The sequence below is a fragment of the Odontesthes bonariensis genome, assembly GCF_027942865.1.
Source record: "Odontesthes bonariensis isolate fOdoBon6 chromosome 6 unlocalized genomic scaffold, fOdoBon6.hap1 SUPER_6_unloc_1, whole genome shotgun sequence".
In the NCBI taxonomy this organism is placed as follows: domain Eukaryota; kingdom Metazoa; phylum Chordata; class Actinopteri; order Atheriniformes; family Atherinopsidae; genus Odontesthes; species Odontesthes bonariensis.
Genome location: NW_027457365.1, coordinates 164,472 through 184,661, shown reverse-complemented (window position 1 = coordinate 184,661; position 20,190 = coordinate 164,472). Strand labels below are relative to the sequence as shown.

The window sequence follows — 20,190 nt, the reverse complement described above, 5'->3', positions numbered from 1 at the left end:
TGGGGTTAGATGGTCGAATCTTCTTAGTGTCAGTGGGTCCGTTGCTTCTCTGATGAAGTGAACTTAAGTTCACAGAAAATTAATAAAAGGTTGCTTGGAGTTGGCTTTCTTGGTAGGAAAAGGTGATGATGGCGTGAAACAGCGGAGGTTAGGACGTGCGACGTAGAAGGACGTGGATGGCGAGGGACGAACACAAACACGTAAAACGTGCATCTTCAGAGTATTTCAATCTGTTTCTTTGTTCGGGTCTTTCTTTCTCGTCTCCGGGGTCTCACTGGGTTCTGGAGGGTCTCCTCCGGTCGTCCGCTGCATCGTTATCCACACGTCCTTCCGTTCTCTCCTGAGATTATGGGAAAACTCCCAAACTCCGGCGAGCTCTTCTCTTCTGCTTAAACCATCTCTAAAAGTCTCTGAGCAGCTGTTCTCTGCTCAAATCTCCTTCTGAAACTCTGGGTTGGAACCCTTCTGGAACAAGAGGCAAGAAGCAAGGGAGCAGACGCCTGAAGCGAGCCAGCAAACGAGAGAACTAGAGAGAGACAGAGAGCGTGTGTTTTCCGCGGGTTCCGGGTTTTGACTCTCGGAGGCGGGGCTTACACTACTTTTTCAGCCAATGACATGCTTGAACTGTGTGCATGTCTGTGTAAGGTGATCTGTGCTATATGGGGATTTCTTGATTTAGACAAAGAAAACTCTTATTTCTCCATTACTCCCATCTCATAGAACATTTGTCTCAGTGATTCTGAAAACACCACATCTTGTTAAGATATGCAGATTAAAGATATAACATAGACTTGTAATATAAAGACATCAAAATAACACACATGATAAAGACAATTATGACTTTCAAAATTCAGATGAATATCTATGAAATCGTGACATATGAATAGTGAGTCACACAATGTTCATTTTCTGTGTTAACAATGGGGACACCAAACAAATACCAAATAGATACCGAAGGGACATCGTTAGAAGTTACTAGTTGCATATATTGTCCATTTTACTGAGTCCTCTGGGATTTAAATGTTCAACTAATCAACACTGCAGACCACTAGGGGGCAATGTGGTTCCATCAGGCAGGTTGGGCATTTTCCAACAAGTTTGTTTCTTTGTCAATATTTAAGCCAGAATCGTACAAATTGTCTCTATATGCGTCTTGTGATCAAGCTGGAAACCTGAAAGAAATTGTACACGGTTATCAAACACATTTAATATCGTTTTAAGATTCGACTAAAAGTGAGCCTTAGTGAAGTCTTCTCAGTTCGTGTGTAGCCATCTGGTCGGTTTGCTGGTGAAAAGGGGTGTTAAAGTGTCAACTTTCGAGTTATGGTCTAGATAAGATAGTAAGTGTCCCACTTTTCCAAGAGTGAGTTCTTTGTTCGTTAGAGTCTATCCCAATTTTTATTGCAGGCGTCTGTTGCGAGTTCGACTCCCCAAAAGCTCTTAAGAGAGTAGAAGTTGAACGTAAATTAGGCAGTTTCTGTCTCTTTTTCCTTTGTGGAAAGAAAATGAAGATCTGGTTTATATCCACATACGTAAACATCCCCCACAGGAATGTTGGTTTTGTCAAAGTTTGAAAAACTCTTAATCCACACGGCACTGTGACTGCTACATTCCCCCATTCGAATCGGATCTGAACTCGTGGCTGAGTTCAGATCCGATTCCATTTTTTCCATTTTTCCATTTTTTCCATTTTTTTTTCTTGTTTTGTTTAAGACCACAAACATACCATCACAGCGCCCCTGACCAGGAAATATTTCCTGTCAGGACGCAGGGCTTCCCAAAGCCAAGCAATGATACGCTCTCGCAAAATACTTCATATCATTTCACAGCCACGGAAATCTGGAGATCAAACCCTCGCCAGGCCACACACACATCCGTTTCCTGCTAGTTCATAGACCTAGCCACGTCAGGTAATAGACTTATCCAAGCAAGGAGTCGTCAAGTACACTTGCAGCATTCACACAAGGCCATTTAGCAGCAAATGGAAGAAAAAAAAGCTTTTCTTTTTGTTTGTTGTTTTTCTTTTTTGGACAAAGTGCTTCTGTTTTTTTAAACATAGAAGATAAGGTAATCTATACATATATCTAACACTTAGAAGAAACATATTAACTCAGTTTATTTACAAAAATGAATGACTACTAAGAAAATAGCTATGGACGGTCAGCCAGAGCAAGTCGTTGCTCTACAGCTACGCAAGAAGTCAAATAAGATTTATGGATACTTGTCATTCTAGTTCCAGAAAAAGCACCGTTACTCCCTTTTTAGACCAAACAGATAAGATTGTGTTATATCATATAGATATATATACACATATAGACCGACAAACCAAAACATAATTTCTGTTATGGAAACTTTCACCATTTCAAATTATCCTCAATTCAAGCTCAGACTATTATTCGTGATTAAATCTGCCCGCTGGTTGAATTTTAACAATTCCTGGCCAGACGAGTGCTGCAAAGCAGAAGGCAAGGTGAAGCCAGGCAGTCAATACAGCAACGCAAGCCCAGAGGCAGCCATCCCCACCCCGGGGAAGGCTAAATTCAGCTGGCTTCATGCAGGTGGAGTCCAAGTGAGAGCTGAATCCAGACTGAAATGCTTTTGGCCTTCTTACAGCGTCTGAGCCTGCACTGCAGCTGGTTCCTCATCTGCCCACACATCTCCACAGTGTTTTCCTCTGTCCTCGCTAAAGTCAGCATATTCACATGCTCCTCACTGACCAAGGCTTCAGTGCACTGCGTCTTAAAATAAACCCGCCCCGGTTACTTTTATTCCACCCGGTCAGTGAAGAAGAATACGGGGGTCACGGGACTGTATTTAGATTAAAACGAGACAGTTTGCATTTAGAAGCGTTCTCCTCTCTTCTCTAAGTGAGTGAATACCTCCAAACAGAAAGGAAAAGCAGCCGGCAGCAAAAATACAAAAATATAATGAAAACTGGTTGATTTTTTTTTCCTCTAACTCAATGCAAGGCTAGGCTTTAGAAATGTGTCATGCTTAAAAAACGAATCATTGTCATGAAAAGTGGCATTTCACCATTGATAGATACATCCTCAATGCTTCTATGTACAGTACTTCAAAACACAGATCAGTTAATATTTTGCTTGTGAACTAGACCTTATCTACATACGGAACTCAAACAAGTAACACAGGAACATTTTGGTTATTGTTTGCGACGTTTTGACAAACAAGCAAAAATGTAACATAGCTTATCTACTAGCGCTTGGTTTTTGTCCTATCTAGCGCCATTAACACACTTAGCATGTGGAGGGAGGAATCAGTTCAGGAATGAAGTGCTTCCTAAGCAACAAATCTACAGGAGAAGCCCACAGACGGGGTTAATTTCTAGATATCAAAACACATTACGAATGTTCCTTTTCTGAACAGAATTGGACCCAAGCTAATTTCACAATTCTATGAAGTTCCCTGACCCTCCCACATTTCTTACATTCAATACGGCGTCAGGGAAGCTGTGCAAAACCTTACTTTAACTGGCTGGTCGCCATTTCGTTGCATGTGTCTTTGGTACAAAAAACAATCAAAATATAGTGTGCAAATATTTTTTCTAACTCTAAACTAAAAAAATATCTGTTAACCCAACCCCAATCCCCGAACACAGAGTACCAAAAACCAAAAGTAATCTATTGCCCTCCTATATACACAGACTCTGTGGCATCACGCAACAAGAGCTTCCATTTGTTTATGTACATTCAGAATATCTTTAAACAACTGAAACACACATCAAACCCCACAAGTGTGCCCCTCCTATTCACTAATAATCTCCTAAACTGGGAGTTCCAACCAATCACCTCTTCTGGTTCTGTCCCTCTCGCACACACTCACTCAACCTTATGGAGAGTGCTGGCTCTTGAAGGTATGGGGAAACGAACAGCTCGACAGTGCGGCTGAGTCCCCCAGTGCTCTCGACTCAACTGCCAGTTATTTTAGTTATGATATGGATTTGCCGATCGATCAGAATTGTGCTTCGGACCCCGCTGTTGGGACGGCAAACCCAAACATGACTGTACAGATTAGACTGAAGGACATAGCAGCGAGGCAAACAACCCTCAGCCCTCCCCCCTCACCAGACCCTTTACTCCACATCACCCAAGGTCTCCAAAGGATGTCTCTATCCCAGCCAGGACTCCAGCGACCACCATCAACCGAGAAACGCAGGGCACCCCCCCTCCTCTTACATCGTCTGTCCTGGCAGAGCAGGACACGAGGGGATGTGCAGGATGTTCAAGGAGCAGCAGAACACCCAGAGTTCAGAACAAAGATACCATGCCATGATGTGTTCAGGGTCCCTGCTATAGTAGTCCTACTACTGACAGCTGTTCTGAGAACAAGCTGGGACCCAATAGGATTCCTGTATTAGTTAGTAAAAGAAGGAATCGAAAACAGTCAGCCTGCTGGGTGAATCTATCTAATTTGTTAACGGTACCACGTACAACTCAGAATACAACAGAGACCAGTGTAAACTCCACAAAGCTAGCCTTACTTAATATTAGATCTCTGTCCAATAAGTCACTGTTAGTTGATGACTTCATAATTTCACACAATTTAGATTTTCTTTTTCTGACAGAAACATGGTTAACAGAGAGCACAAGTGCTACTGTTCTTAATGAAGCAGCCCCCCCAAACTTTAGTTTTATGGATAAATGCCGAAATCGGAGGAAAGGTGGGGGAGAAGCTGCCTTATTTAAAGATACATTCCAGTGTAAAGAGATCTCATTTGGTGAATTCACTTCTTTTGAATATCTTAGTTTTATTTTAAAGGGTGTTCCTAAAATCCTGTTCTTAATCATTTGCAGATCTCCAGGATACTGTGCAAGTTTTATTGATGATTTTTCTGAATTATTGTCTGTTATTTCAACTGATTTTCACCATTTTATCTTGACCGGGGATTTTAACATTCACATGGATAATATGACGGATGGTACTGCCAAAGACTTTTCTTCTGAGCTGGACATGTTTGATTTGTGGCAACATGTAACAGAACCAACCCATCTTCGAGGTCACATTCTGGACCTGGTCATTTCTAAAGGTGTTGATATTTCTTCTGTTGTGGTTATTGATTTGGCCTTGTCTGACCATTTTTGTATTTTATTTGATTTACATATTACTCGGAATGTTCAAACAACCAGCTTCTCAATTAAAGTGCTAATGAAACGAATTTTAATTGTTGGAATTTCACAGTTTTTGCTGCTGATTCTAAAGGTTCCAAGCCTTGTGATTAAAATGAGATATTGTCTGGATAATAATTTATCCGGGAAGTCATGTTAAAACGGGCTCAAAAGGAGCCACATTTTGTCTTTTTGTGCGAATTCGTTTTTTAATGCGTGACGTCATAGGGTTGACACAGAAGTTCTGGTAGTCTAACTGTAATGGCGGCGTCTATGGCTAAGACATCAAAGCACGGTGGAAAATATTGTGTTGCTGGAGGCCAAATGGTGTTAGTTGCAAAAATAGCAGCTTCACTGAAGGGATCTCTCTGCACATGTTTCCCAAACCAAAAAACACTGGAACTGAGGCTGACAAGGAGAAGGCAAAGACGAGAGCACGGTGGATACAGTTTGTACGTAGGCATCGTCGTGATTTTGAAGTGTCCTCAACATCCGTGTTGTGCTCCGTACATTTCCATCACAACTGTTTCACTAAAAATGTGGAGATCGCGGGAATGGTTGGGAATAGGAGACGTCTTTTAGCTGAAGCTGTTCCAACTATTGAGATCGCTGGACCTGGTGTGCCGACGGAGACTGTCCCTGCTCGAACTACTGCTCGGGCGCGAAGACAGGTGAGTCTGAAATTTCCAGATCGGACATTACTGGACTTGTTTTTTTTTATATATAATAATGTTCGCTTACTGTTCGCTTCTGAGAGGCAAGTGTCGACCACTGCTATTGGCTGAGAGCACGGTGGATCGTATCACTGCGTGCTGCCGCCTGCCGATAGCTGCACCTGAATTGCTGCTCGGAAGCAGGGGACTGCTCGCTTTGCTCTTCGGTCTGCACACATATCCAGCTAGAATTGCTGTCTGGTCTCTCCGGTGATTGCGCCGGCTACGACATCCGAGGCTCCGTGGATCAGTCCTACCGATGGCTGCTGTCAGTCGTGCCGAGGCCGGGTGCCCATCTCCCTGCCGCCGACCCGTGAGGATCCGCAGATGGGGCCGCGCACTGGAGGATCTCCGACCCGTTAATCCACGCCATTGTTTATTAAGCTTATATTAAAACCATGTTATTATCACATACGTTTTTTTAAGTGGCTGGATTTCAAAGTGCCACTTCGTTAGGTTTCAACGTGTCAAAGACAGCGCAGCAGAATGCCATATCTGCGAAACCGGCATGTTCAAATCTTTTCCAGTTTACCACAGCAAACATACTCTATTGTGTCATTTGATTGATAACATCTTAATAATAATCAGCGTGTAGTAGGAGCGATGGCTGTTTTGTGCCCGCCGATCCTGTGCCGAAAATGGTAACTTTCTTTAATTTCCATTACCCATACGGGAGGTGCAGAGAGCCTCTACAATATAGATATTAAATCGATTTGTGTGGCTTAAATTCAACGAAAGTTTTTCCACATAATGTTAGAGGTGTGTTCTTTCGACCTGCTGATGTTTGTATCAGAATTTTGGTTCCTTTATGAGATATAGGTCCATCAAATGTATGTTATTTTCGCAGCCAGCCATACTAGCAAATAAGGGAGTCAACCCTATGACGTCACGGTCACGTAGCCAATTTCGCACCAAAGGCCACATAATTCACACTTTTAAATGGCCGTTTTAACAAGTTATGCCCGGAAAATTTAGTTCAAGTTGGATTGATGGTTTTAGAAAAAGACAAAAATTTCATTTGAATGATAGATGAACATTCGTTTCAGTGCATCTTTAAGAAGAGGTATATCAATGAGAAAACAAGTGCTCAGTTTAGGGAGGCCATAGCTATGTTACCAACAATGAGCGCAGAGCCGGTTGAAGGAATGCTGGATCATTTTAACTTTAAAATTTTTAATGTAATGGAAGCTGTTGCACTGATAAGAATCAAGAGCACCTTGATCAAACAGAAAACTCCATGGAGAAACACCACTACGGTCAAAAATCTGAAAAGAGAATGCAGGAAAGCTGAACGTAAATGGAGGAAAATAAAGCTTCAGATTCACTATGAGCTGTACAAAGAAAGCCTGCGTAGTTATAACAATGAGCTGTGCAAGGCCAGACAGCTGCATTTATCTGAAATGATTAATAAGAATGTCAACAATTCTCGAACTCTATTTGCTATGGTTGAAAAACTCACAAATCCTCCTAAACAGTCAAACCCAGACCTCCTCTCCACTGAGAAATGCAACGAATTTGTCAACTTTTTTAGCCAAAAAATCAAAACGATTAGACAAAACATTAATGCAACACAGACAAACAAGAAAACTAATCTGTTCCTAAAACCTAGAAATAACTCTGACGTTATGTCACAATTTAATATTGTAGATTTAAAAATCCTAGAGGAAACAGTTCGGCATCTGAAATCAACAACTTGTTCTCTGGACATAATACCATCCGACTTTTTAAAAACTGTTTTTACCTCAGTAAAAAATGATCTCCTACGAATAGTTAACAGCTCACTGGCATCAGGCATTTTTCCCAAGTCACTAAAGACAACTACCCAGGCTCCGCCCTCGCAGTGACGCAACACCTTCGGCTCTGCTACACTTACTCAGGCAAACTGCTCATTCAGGTGGATTCGAGTTCCCGAAAAAATGGGAACTCCACCCACTTTGTCGGAAAGCAATGAACTTTGAGCAGCGCCAACGGCCCAGGGTAGAGGCGTGTTCAAGGTAGTGATGTGGTTGAACTGCCACTCAACCCGTGGATTGTACACGGAAGCGCTTTATTCAATATCAACATGGAGCAGCGTCAAGCTTTTGACACTGCTGTAGATGCTGTAATGAAAGTGTTCGACGGGAGATTCTCGTTAAAAATCGAGCAAAGAACAGCCCTTGAATCATTTCTTGACAGGAAAGACGTTTTCGCCTTGCTCCCTACTGGCTTTGGTAAGAGTTTAATCTACCAGTTAGCCCCGCTGGTAGCTAAATCATACGTCAGAGGAAAGAGTGGTGTGATTGGTTTAAGCTTAGGCACAGCCTTTTCTGGCCACAACCAGTAGCAACCCGAGGGAGGCGGGTTGACCAGGCCATTTCGAATCGTATTCGTTATGGTCTTGGTCAGACCAGAATCTCGAAGAGATTTGAAAGCCTATGTTAATCAGGCTAAAAGACAGCTGCCATTAAGCCAATCCTAAAGAAGAGAACTCTAGACGCCTCTATGATGAACAACTACAGACCTGTCTCTAATCTCTCTTTTATATCTAAGATTATTGAGAAAGTTGTATTTAACCAGTTCAACGACTTTCTGAATGAAAGTGGAAGTCTTTCAATCAGGCTTCAGATGTCATCACAGCACTGAAACAGCTCTGGTCAAAGTGTTAAACGACATTAGGTTGAATACTGATTCTGGTAATGTTTCAGTCCTGGTTATGTTGGACCTCAGCGCTGCGTTTGATACTGTAGATCCCAGAATCCTGTTGCACAGGCTGGAAAACTGGGTTGTACTTTCTGGAGCGGTCCTTAACTGGTTCAGGTCCTACTTAGAAGGCCGGAGTTATTTTGTTACAATTGGCAGCTATGAATCTGAGCGAGTGGCCATGACTTTTGGAGTCCCCCAGGGGTCAATTCTTGGACCTCTTCTGTTTAACTTGTATATGCTCCCTTTGGGTCAGATATTGCAGAATTTTAACATCAATTATCACAGTTATGCAGACGATACACAACTTTATGTGTCTCTGTCACCGGACGACTGCAGCCCAGCAGACGTTCTGTGTCAGTGTCTGGAGGAAGTAAACACCTGGATGAGAGAGAATTTTCTACAATTAAATGAAGACAAAACTGAGATCTTTCTGTTTGGTAGCAAAGAGAAGAGGGTCAGCATTGGTAAATATCTTTAGACTCGGGACCTTACAATCACTGACCAAGTTCGTAACCTCGGAGTGTTGATAGACTCAGATCTGACTTTCAGCAGCCACATCAAAGCTGTCAGCAAGGCAGCTTTTTACCACCTCAAAAACATCAACAGAATTAAAGGTTTGCTCTACCAAAAAGACCAGGAGAAACTCATCCATGCATTCATCTCCAGTAGACTCCATCACTGTAATGCTCTTTTAACTGGACTTCCCAAAAAGAGCATTAAACATCTGCAGCTCATCCAGAACGCTGCTGCTGGAGTTTTAACCCGGACTAAGAGATCTGAACACATCACACCAGTTTTAAAATCTTTACACTGGCTTCCAGTCAGTCACAGAATAGATTTTAAAAGCCTGCTGATGGTTTACAAATCCCAGAACGGTTTAGGCCCAAAATACATCTGTGATATGTTCAGAGAATATAAAGCCAGCAGAGCTCTTAGATCCAAGGACTCAGGTCAGCTGGTCCAGTCCAGAGTCCAGACTAAACATGGAGAAGCAGCATTTAGCTGTTATGCTGCAAATAAATGGAACAAACTGCCAGTGGAGATTAAACTTTCACCAAATGGAGACATTTTAAATCCAGGTTAAAGACATTTCTGTTCTCATTTGTCTATGCATGAAATATCTTTCAACTTATCTAGACTGTTGCTTAAATTAATTTAAATTATTTTATTTGTTTCTCTTTATATTCTTTTATGTATTTTTAATGCTTCTCACACTCCCTGCTGCAATGCTTTTATTTTATGTAAAGCACTTTGAATTGTTTGTACATGAAATGTGCTATATAAATAAATTTGATTTGATTTGATAAGTACGATCAGTATTTAGCCAGAATTTATGAAGGCAGAAAACTATAGAAAAGAGAAGAAAAAATGCAAAACAAAAAATGAACACATTCAGAAAGAAGAGAAACAATGCAGAATTTTTTTTTTTAAATTAGAAGGTTATTAGCTGAAGCTTCAAAAGGCCTGAAGGGTATTTCTGAAAGGAGATAGAGATGGATGAAGGCAGAAAACTACAGAAAACTACAGAAAAGAGAAGAAAAATGCAAAAAGCAATGGCAGTTGGAAGGTACTGCTGGGATTGAAATGCTTCTAACTCAAAAAGTAAAGTCCTGAAGGCTATGAAAGTCACACTGACTGAAAGAGGACAAATTTCCCTTCGTTTTAATGCTAAAATTATTTCTGTGGCTTAAAGATTTTGGAAACAAGGAAAGGTTAAAAACTTTTTTTCTGAAGAATCTTTCTGTATTCTTCCACTCTGTCAGTTGGAGCCTCCACTGTGCACACGAACATTTCGTGTCATTGGAATGCATTGTAAACTCAGAAATCATCAAGGATTTTACTGAGTTTTTAAACTGTGATAGTTCAAAATTGGCTGAATATTTTAAAAAGCTGAATCATTCAGTAATAGCTAAATGTCTTGTGATTGTAACAATGGCATTTGCACATATCCAGTCTCGACGCCCGTTTGTCTCTGTTAAGAGATTCTCTGCCTTCCCTATTTTTTTAAATTTTTTTTCTATCTCACACTCTTTTGCACTGTTTTTCTCTTCTGTCCCTCTTTCCTACCTACTGCGTTTCTATGGAGGTAGATTTGTTTCTTTATTATTCAATCAAAAAAAAGGTTGCTTCAATCAAAAAATATATTTTCAATCAAAAAAACCCGTTTCAATCAAAGAAAAAAAGTGTTTGAATGCAAAAATATATTTGAGACTCAAAAAAATGCATTTGAACACTATTTTTTTTTTGCTTGAAAATGTTTTTTTTGATAGAAGTGAAGGTTTTTTTGTTTGAAGCAACTTTTTTGATTGAAGTATTGTTGTTTTGTGTTTGGGCCATATTATGGGTAGGACATTTGTGTCTTTATAATTCAATCAAAAAAGAAGTTGCTTCAAACAAACAAAAAATATTTTCAATAAAAAAATCACTTCAATCAAAAAATAAACCTTTTCAATCATAGAAAAAATGTTTTTGAATGCAAAAAAATATTTGAGACTCGAAAAATTGCACTTGAACACTTTTTTTTTGATTGAAAATGTTTTCTTTGATTGAAGTAATCTTTTTTGTGTTTGGACCATGTTATGGGTAGGACATTTGTGTCTTAATTATTCAATCCCAAAAAAGTTGCTTCAATCAAAAAAAAAACATTTTCAATCAAAAAAAAATATTTTCAATCAAAGAAAAAACTGTTTAAATGCAAAAAAAAAAAAAATCATTTGAAGTGTTTTTTTTTTTGATTGAACTTTCTTTTTTTTTGAATGAAGTGAAAAAAGTTTTGAAGTCGTTTTTTTTTTTAATCATTTTGACACAAACGTACCGCAGTGGGCGGGTGCTTCCCCATTGGTCAGACATGTTTGAGTGACAAGTGTCTACACCAACGACGTCTTTCTGACAAGCAAGTCATGGTCGCCACTCGCCAGCGAGCCAGGAAGCAGTGGTCAGGCAGTGGTGGAGTTGTTGGTAAGTAGATAAAACCGTATTAAAATGATTGGTGTCACGTTATTAGCCTACTCTGTTTGATATTTCGATTAAACATACAGCTTGCTAACTTAGCTCACGTTGACTAATTTGTGTGATTGTGTTAGATATCTGACGCCTCATATTGTCAGGCAGGCTAGCAGGGTGCGCTAACGGCTAATTGAATTGTTTATTTCACTTAAGTAACGTTACAGAGGCTTGCTATGTGCTAGTGCTATATTGTGTTATAATACGTAACGTCATTAGTGGTCAAACAACAGTCCACAGGCCAACTGTTGCCCACAGCGCTGCCTGTTTAGCAGCAACAGGTCATGCAGAGCCTGAGTCTATCTTCTCACACAGCCCACAGGATTACAGCTATTTGACCGTCCCGCTCTCTCTCTCGCTCACGGGTAGTGGTCTCCCCACCATCACAGTCAAATGCTCGCAGACACAGAGGCAGATGCTGTTATTTTGAGAGCGGGGCTTACATATGCCGTCCCGTACGGAAAATAATGTTGCATACCACCGGTAACATGAATATATATTCCGTTGCTCGGTGCGCAAACTAGCTATGTCAGGCATTATTTATAAGTAGCCTAATGTCCCGCACAACTCCACATGGAAAACTGGCAGTTCAATGAAGTGATGCTTATTGTCTGACATAGTGTACAAGTAGTTACTAGCTTAAAGTATTGTGCCAATAATGATCCTTCTGGTAAATTTGGCATTCAGTTGAGACACAAAAGCTCTTAGTTTAATGAAAATCCTTGGAAAAGAAGACAAGATGGTTTGTTTAATTAGTATTCATTTATTTAGATTTCTAATATCATATAGTATTGTCCTGTCAACCCATTACAAGTCTTGCCTTATTCAGTGTTGATTTATTGACATGTTTATGTAAGATGTTTTATTAGAAGGTGTGTGAGTGAAAGTTGTCTGAAGTTGTATTTTTCTATTTTATTGCAATGCTGATTGATAATGTAGGACTCTGGTCCTGGCTTGGCCTAAGTTTTGGTGTCTCTAGGTGCTGTGCTCTGTAGGCATGACACATTAATTTCTTTATGTGATACTTTATTTTTTGCATCAAATTATTTGAAGTATTGATAAGCAGTATTGATATCGATACAGGTATTGCTGCACTCTCAATTATAACTGCTCAATAGTGTCGTATGGTTACTTTTATTATACAAGCCATCAATTTTGATGGCTTGTTAGTGTAACCGTTAAGCATAATGGCATTAATGCTATATATAGCGTACACTTAGCCAGATATTTTTTATTTTGTTTTGTTTTTTTTAAAGTAGCTAACTAGCTAAAGCCTTAAGTAGCTGAAATTAAGTTGTCTCGTGTCTCTGTCTGCAGCAACACACACACACACACACACACACACACACACACACACACACACACACAGACAACGATAGCTACCTACATTAACTGCAACATCTTTCCAGGCAGCAGATGGACTAATTGTTTTTCCTGTTGATCAAATTATGTTTTTTTAGGCCAAGAACTCCACTAAAACTTTTTGGAACAGGATTGCTTAATAAAGGTAAGAATGGATGGGTAGATTTTATTTATGGTTTTGCTCTTTTTATGTGTCTGGTGTATTGTAGGTCATAACCATTTTCACAACAGCCATCTTTTCTCCCTCCCATTTAGAAAGACCAATACTACACATCACCTCTTGTGCATGTCTTCATGGCAAGGCGATTATCACATACTCAGGTTACACTCCACTTGCTGTTGACTGGATTCACACTTTTTAATCTTTAAAAAAAAAAAAAAAAAATATTAGTCTTTTTAGACTCTACCTGCTTCATCTAAAGTGATTGATGGTGTTATTGTTGATAACAGTGGTTAACTTAGGATCTAATCTCTCATCCCAGTATGACAAGCAGGCAGCCACTGCCGCTGCGCAGACTTTTCTGTCAGTGCTTAATCGCACCATAGAAGAACCCAGGCAGAGGAGTCAGGACATGCCTACCCCTTCAACTGTACAAAACGAGATGTCCAGGTAGTGTAGCCAGCCAGCAGTAGTGCATTTATTTTTCAAGTCAGCCATGCGGTATCAGAGCTGAGGGTGTAGCAACAATAGTCTTGACTCAAATGCACGACTCAAACACAGCGTTAGGCAGGGTAACAGTCTTTACTGGAAAAACAGGTTCGGTACACAAGTAATCCATCAGCGGGGGCAAACAAACCAGACAGGGATCAGGCAAAGGCGAGGTCAACCAGAACACAGGCAGGGGTCAATACCAAGGAACTAGAAAATACTACAGAGCAATAAAGGCTATGAAGTAACGCACGGGGACAAAAAGACGAACTGGCAACGGACAGGGGAAACACAGGGACTATATATACACACACACAGAACAGGTGAAAGTATTGAGGGTGGGGACAGACAATCAAGGAGGAGGACGAAACCACACGAGGAGGGAAGGGGAATCTGAAACGAGAGGAGAAGTCAATACAACAAGATGACACAGGAAACAGAACTATAACATGGACCGAGTCATGACATGCAGGTTGTAGGGGATTTGTGAAATGTTATTCCACATACACAGCCATCCCATGCAAATTTCATTTTTTACTGACCCCTTTTTGTAAAATATTACAAATCTATTTTACAAACAAGGGTCTCACATTTTTTTACTTTTTTGCAGATCATTCCCTGGATTTTTCAAAAGAAAATCTGCAGACAAACACAGAGACAAGAAACATAAACCATGGAAAGGATTTGACATGGCTTTTTTCTTATTGAGTGACAAAGCAGAAACAACCCCGACCACACAAGATGAACTGGAGCTACTACAGGCAGGGCTGGGAAAGAGGACTCTCTCGATCACTAAAGACTTAAGCCATGAAGAGGTGAGGAGCAGCATCTTTCTTTATCTCCCCCTACCTCCTCTATCATTGCCTTCTCCACGATCGATTTTTACAGATATACCTTCCTGAAATGTTCTGTCTTTATTACTGTAGTTGTCCACTTTACTGGAGAGCACCTACCCGAAAATGGCAAGTCTTGAAGGAGGATGGCTTCTATACAAAGCAGCTGGTATGTTAAACAAGACATTAGATTAACATAAGGCTATTTGAATAGAATCTTTAAATAGTGTGGAGCCCTGCACTACACAAGGCTTTTCCGAGTTCAAAAGGAGTTTCCAGAGTTTCCCTAAATAAGCTGTTCGAAAATACTGACTTGACAGTTTTTTTGTTTTTTTTTTAAGTGGGCACATCCATGTGTACAGTGATCATAATGTGATAACCAAACTTGCCGCAAGGAGATATGGGAAATTTAGTGAATAATGTTAGAGCTTAACTCAAGAAGAGATGTCATAGAGGCTCGTATCTAAACATAAAAACATCTAATATATTTTTCTGAAACATGACATTGTAGATTATTATAATGCAGAACACCTAATTGTGCACGTTTTAACTTTTTGTCCTCGATTTCATTATCATTACAGTCGATAATACTTTTCCTCATGTCATTATTTTTCACTTACAAGTATGCCATGAATGGGTCAACTTACACTGGCTGAATGCCATGCTCAGCACACTGATGTTAATATACTTGGTTGGCACTACTTTTAATTCCCATAAAACTTGAATTTGCAGGTGGACATGGAAGGAGAATGACCGCTGTCGCCTTAGAGTCAGAGGGATACACTGGCTCTGTTCTTAGAAGCGCCTCCGCAGGAGGGAAGTTTATGTTATATATTGCTCCTCTCCAAGAGAAGATTGATCTGACACCACTGCCAGTGGATGCTCCAGAGTTCAGTCTCATGCCAAAGGCTACATGCACACAGTGCAAAATGGTCATGCCATTGCAAATGCTAGCCCTTCATGTGCAAGGTGATTGTGAAGGGACGTCTTCGACAGCTCTTTGTGATTCAGAGGTGAGACGCCTTTCTTGTCACATTTTTCCACTTAATGCAAGTGAAAGGTGAATGTTGCCACCAGGCCTCCAGACTAACTTTTTTTAAAACTGTCCCTGGACATTCCTGAAAAACGGTCTCAACCATCCCGAAGTGAATGTAAACTGTCCCAAAATCGAAATGGTGTTTTTTTTAGTGTTTTTTTTTCTTCTCTAATTGTTATCATCTATGTCTGTTATTGGCATAAGATAAACAGAAACATCATTATGAGAAAATAAAGTGTAGTCATAATAAATTAAAAAAGCCCCTGGAAACATGAATTTGAATATTAAAAATACATATATTATATCAAAGCCGAGTGTCTGATTAAGCATCCACAAAAGTCTGAGTGAAAATAACCATAACTATAAGAAAACCTGGTTTAAAAAAATTAATTTTGCTGTTTAGATTAAAAAACTCTTGGCCTGTTTAAATGTTAAATGACTGACAACTGTCAATCAGAGTGTTATCTAGTTATCTGACACATTGTTTGGCTGCATTTTCAGCAAGAAGATGAGGAGCTTGATTCTTCTGTTCCTGCGACTTTAGATGTGCCACCATCGAACAAGGTATGGTTCTATGTAGGACAGAATAATATTTATTGCAATAATAATATAATGTTTTATATTTTTATTACTCCTGATTTTGAGTGAAACCATAAATGATCAAATGAACATTTACTATTTACCATTTATGCTGAGAGGGTTGCTATAAAAATTGGAACTAATCCTGTCCATACATCTTCCCATTTAGCAAAGTAAGACAAAATGCCCGATATGCAACAAATACTTCCCAAGCCAGGACATTGAGTTCCACGCCAGTATCTGTGGAACAAGGTAAGTCAAGTCACATTTATTTATATAGCACATTTCGTGCGACAGGTGCAGACTCAATGTGCTTAAGAGTAAAAAAATAAATAAAACAGACAAGTGGTGTATGTCCTTTGCATATAATAACATCACATTTTTTAGTTTGCTGTGATTAGATGGAATTCATTGTAACTTCCATTCTTAGTTGTAGTCCTGTATGGAGCCCAGATGCTGGACCTGAAAGTCCCCATGATCTGCAAGAACCAACACAAGATCCAATAGATGACATCTCATGGTAAAAAAAAAGAAAAGGGATCTTGAAACTTTGATTTTGCTGCCAAAATATCTTTAGATTTGTAAGATGTAATAATTTATTTTAACAGTGAAGAAGATGTTCTGCGTTGGGTTGACTCAAAAGTTGAGACGGGGAAGACCTTCAACATTTGTGTCTCGAGGGACAACATGCTGGAGAGAGGTCTAAAGCTTTGGCAGCGCCAGAAGACTGGAGGCCCAGCGAACAAACTGAAAATTACCTTCATAGGAGAAGCTGGCATCGACACTGGGGCATTAAGGAAGGAGTTCCTGTCTGGTAAGTAGTAAGCCAGTCACAAGTGTGTAATACTTCCAAATCAACAATAAAACCCTGTGACTGAGGCTGTTCTCTGGTTTGTTTATGTCCACAGAGATGGTTGCTGGGATAGAGACGCGCCTCTTTGAAGGGGGGAAGAAGGGGAAGATCCCAAAATACTCCATCACTGACCTGGACAAAAACTATTTTAAGTTTGTTACTCTTATTCATATTCTCATATTAATCAACAGTATTACTTATTTACTTGCATTTACACAATGGTGTATACTATAATGGTGTGTACAACTACTCACTGCTAGAGGAATAGACTACATTACATTACATAAAAGATATTGCTCGTGGTACACCTCTACATATCTTGTCTTAAGACACTTTGACTCTGTGACTTTGGGTACATAGTAAGTAACCATTCCAAATATTGGCTCCTGGCCATTCCAGCCAGGAACTTATCTCCTGATTCTGTAACGTGAGGCACCTTGGTGTACAAGTGCACCCCCCTGACATGATGCTGGTATGTCACAGGGACTTGGGTACATAGGAATGAATTTATATTTTCACCTCGTGCATTGTATTTGTCTTATCCGGCTTAGTACAATGTTACGATGTCATTTAGCAGACGCTTTTATCCAAAGCGACGTACATTGAGAGTTCCTACAACACAAGCAAGGACTTGTGTAGTACTTCCTACTCTTTGTAACTGGATATCTCAGGACAAACAGCTTGGCAGAATTTGATTATATGTGGCCAGAAGGTCCAGTTGGACTCTGAACTAATTAGATTTTGGAGTTCAAAGGTTAAGGTCACTGTGATCTCACAAGGTGGTTTTAGTCTGAAGAATGTGATCTTTGGGATGGATTGATAAATTAGTCACAATTAACCTAAATATTCACTTTCATATTTAAATTATATTCCTTCAGCCTTCACCACATGGGGTAAGCAGAGGATGTTGGCCTAAATGGCAAACTGACTCTTGTTGCTGGAGGAATATACTCACATGGAAGTATTTTCAACAAGCAACTTTCTCTAGCATAGTTTTTAGATAATAGAGGAAAAAAATATATCCATGGTAATGGTGTGAATGAACAGGGAGGTCAATACATAATTTTGTCATAGCATCACTTTTTTATTTCCCCCTCTTATATCCAGAGTTGCTGGTGAAATATTTGCAGTGAGCCTTGGCCAAGGTGGACCGCCTCCAAGCTTTCTTCAAGAGTGGTGTTACCAGTATCTGGTGACCGGGACACTGAAGGACATCACAAAAGAAAATGTGCATGATGCAGAGTTGTCCACATTAATCGAAATGGTGTGTTGAAATCTCAAGCGCATATCCTTCCCATTATGAAAGTCTTGTGTGAAAAATATTTTTTCTGGAAGTTATGTTTGGAAAATATGCTTTCAGATTGAAAATGCAACTGACGTGACACAGTACACAGAGGAAATTCTTAACTGTGGACATACGGGCCCCATCACCTTGGAGCACAAAGACAGCATAGTAAGGTATGCATTGTTTTTTCTATAGCTCACCAAACGTTTCATGGATTTTTACCAAGGTGCAGTGAGCCAACCATGGTCTACAGATGACAAGTTAAAGTCATTGGGCCTCATTCACACCCAGTGCATACGCACAAATCTGTGCTTAAACCTTGCGTACAATCGTTTGACACACAAATCTGGGATTCAGCAATATTTTCAAAAAGTCTGCAGTAAGATAGGCACTAAAGTTAATGTCCAATGTCTATCTTTTTGTTAGAGCTGTTTTGCTACATGCCACCACGAAGCGTACACCAATGCTTCAACAACTGCAAGAAGGCCTTGAACTCTACCAACTACTGTCAGTCATGCAAAGGAAACCCAAGGAATGTCGGAATCTTTTCGTGATTGGGGATGATGACAAGGTAAAATAAACAAGACGGGTGCTCATAAAACACAGTCTTGCTAACGAGCCTAAGGCAAGGCAACTGTATTGAAATAGCAAATTTTAAGCACAAAGTGATTAAAAGTGCTTTACACAGTAAAATAAAAATCTGCATATAGAATCCACATTTATAAAATAGTAACATGAATGCCTAAGTCCAAAACCAGTCCAAAACCTGTCTCACACCCCACACTTGGAGATGGCTTTCTGTGTTACCTTCAGTTGAGAGACAGCCATTTTAGTCCCCCTCTTAGACAATTTATGGAGTGGGATTTTGTTTTGATTGGTGGTTCCGACCTATAATAACTCTACTGTTCAATTTAAAGTGGTTCATTATTTCCTCGCCCCACTATTTTACTCGTGATCTAACGGCAAGTGACTTTCCGTTTGTCTGAAATGCATGAAATTTTAGAATTAGACTCCCACTTAAATATCACGTCTCATACTGTTTGGTGTGCTAAATATAATTGGTTTTAGCTATGCTCTTGTCTGTCTTGACTTCTAAGATGCAATCCAAACTAACCAGCCCAATGTACTTTATGTTTCAAGGTTGATTCACATTACATCATCTCCAGCCTGGCTCCAGTGATGAGCGAGACAGGTTCAGTAAAACAAAGGACAGAGACGCAGATACTGAACTTCTTTCAAGATTTCCTTCTCGAGCTGGAGGGTATGTATTGGCATTACATTTTTACATGTTGGTAGCAGAGCTACTCCATGTCTACAGCAGCTGGTTTAAGGTCATATGCAAGTAAATCACAGACAGACATTGTGGGGAGTCTGGGTACGCTACATGAGCGACCTACAATCTGTGCAATTTATGCTTGTTCTACTAGTGCAGCTTACTCCCCCCCGCTTTTGGTAATTTTTCTAAAATCACGTTTTGCTTTCAAATCAACTGAGCTGCACCAATGTCAATGTCATCCATCAAACTGAATATGAAACTTTTTCACCATTTTCTTGCATTTGACTATGCTTAACTAAAGATGGGGACACCAGTCAGCCTGATGAAGAAGACAATGGAGCACCGCTCTCGGTTCCTCGAGTGATGCAGTGGCTCACGGGGCAGGCTCACAGACACATGCTGGTCTCAGAAAGGGAGAATTTCAAAATCACAGTCCTGTTCGATCACACTTGTCTTGAACGCATGCCAAAGCACACAGTATGCTACCCTGTTGTGAGTGCATGCAGCACCACTATAACATTCCCCACAGCACATCTGAAAGATAGTGATGCATTTAAGTCCAACCTTGAAATTGCAATCCGATATGGTTCCAGGTTTGATAGAGTTTAACTTTTTGTTTTACTAAACCTGATGTGTTTAGTCAGTTAATTTTAGTTCAACCCTGATCCTCTCAGACTACTAGTAATCACCACTCCTGCAAAATGTCTCCTGTTGTCTGCTGGGTGTTCTGTTATTTTCTTGCAATCAGTCTTGCATATAGAAACGTTCTGAAATATACTGTACAATTAATGGTATA

The 20,190-nt window shown here is 40.0% G+C and overlaps 1 protein-coding gene across 1 annotated transcript; it reads left to right on the top strand.

The window, feature by feature from the left end:
• The first annotated feature begins 16,612 nt into the window (after positions 1 to 16,612).
• LOC142375816 (G2/M phase-specific E3 ubiquitin-protein ligase-like) lies at positions 16,613 to 20,190 on the top strand. The gene is made up of 7 exons (XM_075459895.1): positions 16,613 to 16,794; positions 16,889 to 16,985; positions 17,941 to 18,097; positions 18,194 to 18,291; positions 18,545 to 18,689; positions 19,259 to 19,379; positions 19,696 to 20,190. The coding sequence occupies exons 1-7, from the start codon at positions 16,668 to 16,670 to the stop codon at positions 20,001 to 20,003; spliced, it is 1,053 nt and encodes a 350-aa protein (XP_075316010.1). The 5' UTR covers positions 16,613 to 16,667; the 3' UTR covers positions 20,004 to 20,190.

Coding starts and splice junctions, on each gene's coding strand:
- LOC142375816 (XM_075459895.1), top strand. CDS start 16,668: ATGCTGGAGAGAGGTCTAAAGCTTTGGCAGCGCCAGAAGACTGGAGGC. Junction 18,690..19,258: donor TGATTGGGGATGATGACAAG/GTAAAATAAACA, acceptor TTATGTTTCAAG/GTTGATTCACATTACATCAT. Junction 19,380..19,695: donor TTTCCTTCTCGAGCTGGAGG/GTATGTATTGGC, acceptor GCTTAACTAAAG/ATGGGGACACCAGTCAGCCT.